This window comes from Synchiropus splendidus, chromosome 4, assembly GCF_027744825.2.
Source record: "Synchiropus splendidus isolate RoL2022-P1 chromosome 4, RoL_Sspl_1.0, whole genome shotgun sequence".
Lineage (NCBI taxonomy): Eukaryota > Metazoa > Chordata > Actinopteri > Syngnathiformes > Callionymidae > Synchiropus > Synchiropus splendidus.
In genome coordinates, this window is record NC_071337.1 from 3,954,862 (window position 1) to 3,966,470 (window position 11,609).

General features: G+C 46.0%; 1 protein-coding gene across 3 annotated transcripts; it reads left to right on the plus strand.

The window, feature by feature from the left end:
- Positions 1–92: 92 nt before the first annotated feature.
- Positions 93–11,361, plus strand: si:ch211-232m10.6 (uncharacterized protein LOC572203 homolog). Of its 3 annotated transcripts, XM_053863467.1 has the most exons (7): positions 93–1,938; positions 3,677–4,651; positions 7,114–7,308; positions 7,724–7,783; positions 8,016–8,174; positions 8,923–9,034; positions 10,071–11,361. In XM_053863467.1, exons 2-7 carry the CDS (start codon positions 4,456–4,458, stop codon positions 10,552–10,554), a joined length of 1,206 nt encoding a protein of 401 aa, XP_053719442.1. In that variant the 5' UTR covers positions 93–1,938; positions 3,677–4,455; the 3' UTR covers positions 10,555–11,361. The 3 variants fall into 3 exon arrangements, with proteins under 3 accessions (XP_053719442.1, XP_053719444.1, XP_053719443.1); XM_053863469.1 differs by lacking the exon at positions 93–1,938 and having other exon boundaries at positions 4,503–4,651; positions 7,173–7,308; XM_053863468.1 differs by lacking the exon at positions 93–1,938 and having other exon boundaries at positions 4,520–4,651; positions 7,116–7,308.
- The last annotated feature ends 248 nt before the right edge of the window (positions 11,362–11,609 follow it).

Consider the following 11,609-nt stretch of genomic DNA (forward strand, 5'->3'; position numbering starts at 1 on the left):
TCTCAGGACAACTTTGCCCTCAGCTCTCAGTTGCAGTTGTGTTTTCCTCTGCATCTGTGTCAATTGAGTCAGTGACAGAGTGTATGGTGAGGGAGCAAAGCGGGTTTGGTGCTTGAGCCGGATTGTTTGTCTTTCAGAGCTTAGAGTGCATGAAGGAGAGATTGAGATTTTGTCAGTTTGTCGGGGCAACATTAGGACACGATGGTCAGTTGGCTCAGACCACTGCCTTTTTTTTAGGATTTCGTGAGAACACACTTCCGGATGTTCATTCATGAGATTCCCTGTTGAAGTGGACCCAACCCAGCTTTCTTTTCGTAATGACATCTGCAGTAAATTTCCACAAGGTTTGGATACCTTCAGTTTCCTTCCTTTAAATATACTAAACTGCTGAATTTTATGATATTTTGTCTTGTGTTGAAAACCTTGAAATGGTCTCCATGGATCCATCTAGTTTCCTCTGCCTTTCCAAGGTCAGACCGCAGGGACAGCAGTCTAAACTAAGAGGCTGAGACTTCCCTCACCCCAGAAACCTCAGGACTACGGAGAGACTGTCCCTGATTCCCACAGTGGCTTCAATCAAAGGTGTGAAGTACACTATGTGTTTTTGTTACGACTCGCAAAAAGAACTCATCGCATGATGCTGAGAGCAGATCAGATTGACTTACTTCTCAAAGGCCCATACATCTGGTGTGAGCTGTAGGTTACACACATGAAGCCAACACCATTACATCATCTGTGAAAAAGAAGTGATTTCATCCTCAGTTCATTGAACTTGTGTCTGAAATGTTCGAGGCCTCCTGTCCTGAAAACCAGGATCAAAGATGTGGGCAAGGGGCAGCCATCTTTAATATCAAGTCTGACTTGCCTTTGAGAACATTACTCCCTTGGTGACCCCTCAACTTCAGGAAGACTTTCCCCTAAGCTGTCTCCAACAGAACATGTAGTCTGTGGGATCATGTGGTTATTTCCACTGTCAGACGCTGTTGGTCTGTATAGAATCAGACAAGTAAATCTGTAGAGTTACGCAGTCGGTAGGGAGCATTTTCATTGAAAAAAAGATTGGTCTTGTTCCTCCACTTATCCATGGTCGGGTCCTGGGGACAGTAGTTCAAGTGATGAGGTCAGACTTCATTCTTCCCAAAAGCTCAGGCTTAGGTCAACCAAGAAACACCAGGTTCAGGTCCAACTCTTAAAACTGAGAAGCTTCACGCTGAGTCTCACCTGCATGGCCAAGCTCTTACTCTAAAGTGAGTCCTAACTACTTCAGCGCTGCAAAACGTATGACTCTAGGTGAGAGAAGAAGGATGGATCGAGCTTTGCCTTTTGGCTCAGTTCAGTCTCAGCAAATCACATGCTCCAGCTTATGATCACCGGAAAACAGGTGCTTGAACCAGGGTCTGTGACCCAACGAAGCTGACCCCGATCCATGCCTTCCTTCTCCCCAAAAGGAATCGGTGAGGAGCTAAGCATGAGCACATCCTTCCTGTAAATATTCATCTCCACATTCCTGTGTCAACCAAATTTTCTGCTTAGTTGGCACATTTTAGGAGTTTTGTTCAGTCCTCCAGGCACGTGTTGTTGGACACGCTGACTCCTCCGGTGCGGGCAAGAAAAGCCGAGGCAGCAGAGAACATGTGTACCGGTCAGTGTGGAGATGAACCCTTTAGCTGTTCTATACCATCGATGTCATATTAATCACTTTGGGATCAGAGTTCTAGAGCGCTCCGATCAGCAGTGGGAGGAAACCAAAGACACAAGGAAGCTACACTGTGGCGAGTGAGAGAAAGTAACAGATGGACTTGAGGATTAAAGAGGAGAAATCTGTGACAGTTCGTGGGGGAAACTCACTCAAGATGAGGGCGAAATGACGGGAGCGAGCAAAGGGAGCATGAGCAGCTGACGGGAGCACAGGAAGAGAAGAGAAGACTCCGCATTCAGGTGAGTTGCACCTGTTGTTTATTCACTGTATGTGTTTAATTGTGCTCTCTTGTGTTTGCATCTGTGGGTGAAACAGACTTAATTCTCAACCAGTGTGAAGATGAGGACTGGTATTCGTATGTCAAGAACCTGGTCTCATGTTGCTTCATCCCAATTCACTGCTAGATGGGAGAGAAATGTTTTATATTTACGACAACTTGCATATTTTCTCTCAAGCTGTCGCAAGTTATCCCCGCACTGGAAAGACTGATGACATTTATGAGGTCATGAGGCTTTCAGGATTTTGACGATTACGCACATGAATGGATGGATAAAACAAAAATAGATTAAAAAAACATGCGCTTGATTTGTTCTATTTTTATTTGGAACTGAAATTGAAAGATTATTTTCAGTATTATCTGTGAAAAACTATGTTCCTCAAGTGACCACCATGTTGCTCACAGCACCGCAAATGTTCCCCTTTAAGTTTTGTCCCTCCTTAGTTGTTCGAGGTACATTTGCCTGAATACATTCTTAAGTCGCCCCACTAAAAGAAGTCACAGGTCAAACAAATTCAGAATTTGTTTTTCACTTAATTCCTTCACCGAACATTTCTCATATAAAGTCCATTGTCCCCCTACAGCTGCTGATGAAACCACAAATCCTGATTATTTTTGACGGCAAAAAAATGCATTAAAATGATGAAAGCATACTTTCGTTAAGTTTTTTTAAAGCTTTAAAAAAAAAAATAGGCTGGTAACCATTGGCCGCATGAGCCATGGCCATGTGAAGCACTGGCTGTGAACAGATATCATGTCTGGCTACACACCAGGACTGGCCATCTGTGACTATACATTAATGTCAGATAGTGTCACATCATCATTTATTCCATACAACAGAAGCCATGGTTACATCTTCTGGAATCTCTCATTAGTTTCTTAGTTTTATGTCATAGTTTTTTGCATCATTCCTTGAGGTGTGTTGGCCTACGACTGTGATGGTGCAGGCTGTTGGTTTTGGCCCTCATTGTGGAAGATGACGCGGTGGGCCCGACTCCTGACTCTGTCCATGTCTTGGGTGGAGGGTTGGTGATCCTCTCAGAAGCCCTGACCGTCTGTTGTGGTCAGCTCTTGTCGTCCTTGCCTGGCGGAACACAGATTGGTGGGCAGTTTCGTACCTGTCTGAGACGGTAACCTATGATATACCTCATATTCACTCAATGGCCTGTCGAAGGGGCCATCACTGCTGTCTCGACTAGGAGGCACAGGAGGAGCCTCGGGCCAAACCTTACTAGTTGTGTTCTCAAAATGTACCGCATGTTTCCAGAGAAAAAAACTGCTCCTTTTTTTCTCATCGTCTGAACCCTGTGGCTTTGACAATGATGCGTGTAATGCATGGATTTTTACATGCAAACAAGCTTCATGCCACTGAGATACTGAGCCTTGTCGCATCAGACCATGTGGGTACAAATCTTCTTAAATTTAGTGGGTGTGGAAATCGTGAGATAAACCACTTATTCCCTTATATCTATTGATGTCTTCATCGACCACTGTTCCACAGTCGGCTGTGACACGATAGTAACTGGTTCTTTGACCATAGTGGGCTTTTAAGTAGCTTGAGCAAATCACTTGAAACATCCTGTTCCAAGTCTGTCCTTCAATGACATCTGCATCTTCCAGTTAAGAGATTCTAATGTAGGGCAAAGCACAAATCCTCCTCTTTGTTTCCAAGAATATTTTCTTGTGTGCTTGTCCTTCAGTGCAGGTGGCCTTTAATCCGATCCACCACTGGATGATTACCGCCCCCAGCCCGAAGGTAACTGCAAGACGTTTCAATAATCGGCTCAATCGCGCCGGAGAAGTACAGGAGGAGGACGAGGAAGCGGCAAATCCGCTGGATCAGACTTTTATCTTCATCTGACTGGAACAAGATGATGGGAGAGAGAGCGCAAACAGTGAAAGAAGAGTGGCGTGCGCTGAAGATCTTCCCCGTGGCTTCCTTGTGTTTGAGTCCTTGACAGCCACAGGAGCAGGATTTCCTCCGCTCACTCTTCAGAAGCGGCCACTTCTCCTCATTGTCCCGTCCGTCTCCTGCTGTTTTATAACTTTCTGATTTTCCTGACTAATACGGGAGCTGGTTCCTCACAGCACATCTGTGCTGGAAGTGATTAAATCCCAGCAGCTGATATTTCTCCACTGTCCTCTGACCTCAGCTCATCCCCTGCTCTCCTCCTTCAATCCCCCCGCACCATCGTTCCTCATTCCAGCTCCCCTGCTGACCTTTGTTCTTGTTCTCAAACGTCTCTAATCCCCTCTCCTCGCTTTATCTTTTCCACTCTATGAATTGAATCTTAGCTGCATCATTGCATCACTCATTTGTTCTTGTGATGTCACCAAAACCCTCGACCTGACCCCAGCGATCCTGAATAACTCCTCTTGAAACCTGGATCCACCTCTCTCTCTGTCTCTCTCTCTCTCTGAGTTTTGAAACTTGGAGCACTGTGACATCATCCTGGCTCTGTTTGCCAAAGCTGCCTCCATGTTGGAGAAAGTGTCCAGGAGAAACCGCTCCCTGCTCTCCCTCTCCCTCACCTCTCTGGCCCTGACCTTGTCCGTCTCAGCTTTCTGCACGTCCTACTGGTGCGTGGGGACTCACAAGGTGGTGAAGCCGCTCTGCCTGTCGCCGGTCAAAATGAAGAACTGCGGCCAGAACAACAGCCAGCCTTACACCACAGGTGAGGACGTCAAACATTTCTGCCGACAGTGAGCTGAGCCTCGCAGCAGGCGCCTCGCACCTAAGCTTCAAACATATCGCAAATGAAAACCACCGAAAGGCGACGGAACGGCAACCTCGCATGACAATGTATAAAAGTGAGTTTTAAAAAAGAAGGCAAACACCTCACCAGGCGTATCTCTTGGCTCCATAGTTAAGGATCCTTCAAAGAGAAGGCTTTATCTCCTGTCTGAATTGAGACTTTAAAGATGGAACAACATCTCAAACACCAACTAGTTTAGAAGGTTCTCTGAGTGTCTGTCCTGGACCAGACCATCCCACTCACTCTACCTTCGATGGCCTTTGCTGGGAAGCTCACATTGGGTTTTAGGCTTCAGTAGTGGTGGCCAAACAACCTGTCCAGGCATCGTCGCCCTCCATATTTCATGCATTTCGAATGCAGATATTTAATTCCCATTTGGTCATTGGTCTGCCTTCAATCTCTGTACAGATGGATCCCCCATTAGGGACAAAGACTGTGACCAAGGTGCATCTTTAGACAATAATGGGGTTTCCATCCATCACCAATAGTGAAAATAAATATTCATGGTAATGTTTAAATTTTGAAAAAGTGGCTGGAAATTGGCAAAAAGGCTTTTTGCTTTGGCAACAGGTTTTGGGGATAAACATTGAATGGACCAGATATCACGCCACACATATACATTATGGTCCAAAAATAGAAAATATAGTGAGATGTTTGTGGGGGATTGTTGACCGTCAGCCGAGAGAGACGGCAGAGAAACACTTTCTGATGACATCATCACATGGTGCACACTTCCCTCAATAACCTTAAAATAATAACAAATGGAAATGGTGTGAAGTTGTATTTTCTTCCTGCGTGTTTTCTCTAAATTCGCTAAGAAGTTTTGAAGCATTTGAATAGAACACCCGACAACAACAACCTGATAAAGCAGCATCAATGGCTGTCGGTTATATCCTTGATCTCATCTCAAGTTTGCTCGCTGGCACCCGCAAACATCTTTTTTTTCAAAGTTGGCTTCAACGTTAGCTGTTTTTAATCAACTAAAAAAATGTTGCTTTGAAACTTCTTCTTTTGTCGCTGTCCAAGATTAATACTTGCAGACGGAGATCCTACTAATCCAAGCTTTGTCTCTAATCTCGCGACTTCATACCTCTTGTTTTGTGGATTTGTCTTATCTTGTTTCCATGTTCTCTGCGTGATCATTGGTGACGACCGTTTCAGACACAGCGTCACTTTCGTGACATGACCCCCGTCAGGCCTTCTTCCCAGATTATGTCAGGATTTATGTCAGGATTCTTGGAACAGCATCTGAATATGTTGCAACACTGTGTCTGATCTGAACCCACCTCCGCAAGGGTTTCTGTATCTCTATGAACTGGCAGATTCATTTTAGTTCTAAAACCTGTGCAGTGTAGTGGCTGTGTATTTTTGTCATGTGTGTAAATGAAAGAGAGGAGGAGGGAGAGTGAAGGTGGGGAAGAGTAGAGGGTCTAGTTTTTGGGATCAGTCACACAGAGTGATGGACAGAGTTCAAGGGAGGTGAAGAAGAGAGCGCAGGCAGGGTGGATGACTGAGAGGAATGAACTGAGACATAAAGGTAGCAGGCAGAATGAAAGGGAAGCCTCATTCAGTCGTGAGAGCTGTCATGATATTTTGTTTAGAGACTCAGGAGTCCGAGTCGGAGATGAAGTTACTGAGGTTGGGACTAGATCTAGATCAGAAATGCGTCTATCAGAGGAACATGTTTGGAGACAAAGTGAGGGTGGACAGATGGGTGGACATGTGGAGAGGAGAGATAGAGTTGGAGATGAAGCAGATGAACTACACCAATGAGGATGATGGATGGATGAATGAGGCCATGAGGGTGACAATGGAGATCGATCAGCTTAGTGTGTCTCTTTGGGTTCAAAGTAGTGGTGGGCTAGTGAGGTTTCATGAAACTGTGCTGTCATTTTAGAGCCCACTAGATGGCACTATCTGCTCTAAAAGCTTTGGATTTAAATAACCATTTCTTGATCTGAGAGCGCCACCTACTGAGCTCTGAAGAGGAGGACACCGTTTCATGAAGCCTCACCAGCCCATCACTAGTTCAAAGTATTAAACAAGTTCTGTCCCATCAGTGAAACGTATCACAGCCACCTGATACCATCATGCTTGTCGATGCTGTTTTATTGTGTGTAGGTGTTTGTTTGTATAACAGATGATTGGTTGTCTGTTATGATGACATTACTGGAACTTCAACTTCGTAATAAGGTGTGGATGAAAGGTGTGATTCTGTGCGCAGGGAGGATGATGAAGATAGGTTAAGGTGAAGGCTGACTTGCTTAGTTTAGCTTATTTATCTCTGTGGGACAGAAAAACTTGAGCCAGATTTGTGCTGTGTTACGGCCAGACCTAATCCCTTCATTCTTGTCCCTGAATGTGATCTTCCCTCCGGTCAGAGGCTCCCACTCCGGACCCCAAAAGCCCATCAACCAATGTGACCCTGACCCCTCTACAGAAGGAAGAACTGGCCCGGCTAAAGAGAAAGCAGATGGCGAACGCTGTCCACTACATCTGGGAGACGGGAGAAGACAAATACATGCTGCGCTACTTCCACACGGGATTCTGGCTGTCCTGCGAGAAGCACAACGAAGGTGAGCGGCGGGGCCACCAAGACGTGGCGGTTTCACTTTAGTTGAGTGAACTGTTTTCTGAGTCGCCAGACTGATCTTGGGCCATTAATCCGCTGGTATTTTGTTTGTTTTGTGAAGCGCTTTTGCTGTATGTGCAGCTGTCGATTAATATGTCGGGTGCTGCATGAAGCAAACACAAACAGACGCTACAGTCGTTCATCTTCATGAACCCAGACAGAAGGTCAGAGAGATTAGAACAGTTTTGGTAAATACTTTTTATATCTGACATCAGTGAGTATTAAAGCTTATGTTTATGTTTCATGCCTATACTGGGATTACACTGTATTCCCAAAGCCATAGTGGGGAGTTGTTTACACACGCACAAAACAACAGTGTGTACCATGTGAGATAGTTCTCAAAACGTTTCCTCCGTCAGGTGAAGACCAGGAGGAAAAGTGCCGCAGCTTCATCGAGCTGACTCCAGGAGAGACACAAGGTGAGTCCAAACTGTTCTTTTCAGGCATTTAAGTCATGTGATGCAGTCAAAAACACATTGAATTTCCCCACTGTGGGGCCAATAAAGGATGCCTAACCTAATCTGAAAGAATATTACGGTACAGCATATGAGCTGTAGTTCACCCACCAGACCACTTCCTTCCCCCTGATTCTCATGAGCCACACAGTCTCTCAGATCAAACTACCTTCCTCTCTGCCTGTCCTCCCTCCAGGCGTGCTGTGGCTCTCGGTCATCAGCGAGTTCACCTACATTGGGCTTCTGGCGATGGGCTTCCTGCTCATGTGTGTGGAGGTGATCTGTCTTTGTGCCAAGAGAGAGATGAACGCACTGAAGATCAACGCCTTCGCTGCCATGTGCACCGTCCTGTCAGGTAGGAACCCAAGCTCTTGACCTCAGGTGGGAAGAGTGGGTGAGTCTCCACCCAGATGAGCACCTACAACCAGCAGCAGAACCAGGTGGCTCAACATTACATACGGATCCGGATACAGACAGACACATCTGTCCGTGCTCTGCGTTCATTTCCTCCGTATTTCATCCACAAAGCTTGCGGATATGGGCCAAACAGAGCAGTACCACCGGAAACCATGGGGGGCAGTGTTGCTGTTACCACCCGATACGTAGCTGAAATGAGAGACCTAACAATGGAACCTTTCCGTCCTCCAGTGGAGACATATTTAACAGCTTCACCAACCACCTCCTCCTACAACGCTGCCTCCGTTTCCTCTTTTGTGCAAGAGCTACATGATCAATACTGACTCCACAGTCGCCATGTTGGTGTTGGACGGGTTCAATTTCATACGAAAAGGGAGCAGAAATGGGCCTTATAGTACATCGGATCGTTGAGCCAGGAAGTCAGCTGATGAAAACCAAAGTGGAGCCACACAAGTTTTAAAATCCCACCTGACACTGAAGGGTCGCCATGATGGACATTACACCCCAGGTTACGAAAACTGATCGAACAGAGGGTTCATCTGAAAGCTATGAAGAAGCAGGGATGACCTTTGAGCTCCATGAGTCTGGATCATCTGCCCGTCGTAGCGCTGCCATCCTGATTCTTTCCTCTTGTTTACGTATTGTTTATGTAAGCCGTGTCACACCTGCTGTCTTCCTGTGGTCAGGTATGATGGGGATGGTCGCCCACATGATGTACACCACCGTGTTCCAGATGACCGTCAGCATCGGGCCGAAAGACTGGAGACCCCAGAGCTGGGACTACGGCTGGTCCTTCGCGTGAGTTTGCTTCCGTACAGTGATGGGAAAGATGGCGGATGACCTGCAAACTTCAGATGGGTGTTTGAAGTGATACTGAACTTCAGAGCTCTCAGGTTTTGGGAACTCTGAACTGAAAGTGACGGCTTAAATCACCAATGTGTAGCCAGGGTTTTGTTTCAGAGCCCACGAGATGGTGCCCTCTGCTCTACAGTCTTCGGTTATGATGAAACCTCAGCGCTGAATATTACTGATGACTTGTGAGGCATCATGAAACAATGCTCTCATTTCCACTGCTGAGTAGGTGGCGCTCTGTTTTTGTGAAATTGTGAAATTGTGAAATGATCGTTCAAATCCCAAGACTCTAGAGCAAACACTGCCATCTAGTGGCCACTATAAATGAGGGCACTATTCATGAAGTCCATCGCGACTGAAAATGAGGCTTCATGGAGCTTCATCAGCACATGTCTATTCATGATAAGATCCTCACCCCTTCACACCTAACTGGCCTTCTGCAGCATCATTCCCCGACTCGACACCTCTGCTCTGCTGACGCCCACCTTCTCACCCCCATCACCAGGTTGAAATACCGCACCCTGGGCGACAGGTTCCCAACTCCCTGCCCCTTCATATCCGGTCCTCCAACACACTCTCCTCTTTCAACAGTCAACGCAAAACCCACCTCTTCAGAGCCACTTTTGAAAACTGACTTCCTCCTCGACCCATGTTCATGAGCTGTCTGCCTCCTCTTCACTTGCTCCTCAGTATTCATCATCTGCCAGTCTGCACCCTTCATTGTGTTTTTTATTTTGCTCTGTAAAATGTCTTTGAGAAGCAGAGAAAAGCGCGATAATTTAGATGAAAGTTGGGACTGATCCGTCGCTCTTCCTTCCTGATACAAAGAGGCTGTGTGGCGCACATTGGTCAGGCTTTTATTTTGGAAGGTTAAGAGGAAGATGAGGAGCCGTACTCATGGAGCTATCGCTAAAGATATGTGGCTGCAGTCAGTGAGCGTGGACCGGAGCTGGAGACCCCGTAACGGCCCTCTGCTCTCCAGGATGGCCTGGCTCTCCTTCAGCTGCTGCATGGCGGCCGCCGTGGCCACACTCAACTCCTACACCAAGACCATCATCGAGATGAAGCACCGCGCCCGGGTGCGGCTGGAGGAGGTCCGCGCCTCGAGCCACGCCCCCTCCTACGAAGAAGTGGTCCGAGGCGGCGGGGGCAGCATCTACTCCGTCAGCCAGCTGATCCAGCTGGGCCAGCAGGGGGTGCTCATGGACTCGCTGTGGCCCCGAGGGGTGGGACCCGCCGTGGGGCCCCTGGCGTGCGGGGCCGGAGGCGCGCTGTTGGTGGGCGGTGCCGGCATCGGCGTCGGAGCTATAGGGAGGATGGGCTCGGTGGGAGCAGTGGGAGGACGACTGGTGGACCCCCTGGTGGTGGTGGAGGGCTGCTGCGCCGAAGGATGTGAAGACTGTGAGCGTGAGATGGATGAGATAGAATACTCTCTGCAGGAAGAGAGAGAGGACTCACTCTGCTGAGCCCTGGCGCTCAGTTGTTTCACTTGTTTCCTACAGAAACATTAAATCGTTTCAATACGTCTCTGGATCGTCTTGTTTTTGGTTTCCTTTCCTTTGAGTGAGAGACAAAGACAAGGAAGAATCCTGACAGATGAAAGAAAAGAAACACTTTTCTGTGCTCATGGTTCCATTTTCCTCTGTCCAGGTAGTTTCTATATTTGTTCTCATTTGTATAAACACTTTTTTGCTTGTTTTTACCTGCTTATTTTACTGTATTATTGTTATTATTGTCATATATTTGAGAGGCAGACTATATTTCCCTGGTGTAATTCAGGGTTTCCTCGAGCGACAGACAAACTCCAGCAGCTTTGGAAGGTGCAGCAGATGTTTTCCAGCTCTGGCGGCAGATTAAGTCGCTAATCTGAGGGACTCTCTGATGCCGAACTGAACCAGTAATTAAAAATATTCAATTAAACCAGAGAACTGGTTATACAACACAACGGCCGGGTCACATGACCAAGACCGACGATCCACAATCAATGAGGTTCCTGATGACTGGTGAGTTTCTGTTGGAAGGTGAAGTTGTGACACGTGTCCGAGTCGAGCAGCAGTGGTTCAAACTCACATGAGATTTGTGCCGCAGGTGGAGCTTCACAGAGCTTCATCGAGATCGAGGTGAAGCCTCTTCCTTACTGTTGACAGGAAGCTCATTTTATTGATTTGAATCAAAACTGTTTGGATCCTGATTTCTATTTTTCTATTTTAATTATTTGGCCGATTTAAAAAAAACATTTTTTCACCAGTTTTTTTCTGTAGTGCTTCAATTAATTTAGGGGTTTCATTTCAAAGCTTTTCACATTTTTTATGTATTTAGTAATAAGTAATATTTCTTCATTTATATATATATATATATATATATATATATATATATATATATATATTTTTTTTTTTTTTTTTTTTTTTTTTGTAAAAGCGAATCCACAAAAAAACAATAAAATAAATTTTAAAAATAAATGAATATATGCAGTAGATTTACATTTAAAAAATATATGTATTATATATTTATTTAAATTTCA

Coding starts and splice junctions, on each gene's coding strand:
- si:ch211-232m10.6 (XM_053863467.1), top strand. CDS start 4,456: ATGTTGGAGAAAGTGTCCAGGAGAAACCGCTCCCTGCTCTCCCTCTCC. Junction 7,309..7,723: donor CTGCGAGAAGCACAACGAAG/GTGAGCGGCGGG, acceptor TTCCTCCGTCAG/GTGAAGACCAGGAGGAAAAG. Junction 9,035..10,070: donor GACTACGGCTGGTCCTTCGC/GTGAGTTTGCTT, acceptor TCTGCTCTCCAG/GATGGCCTGGCTCTCCTTCA.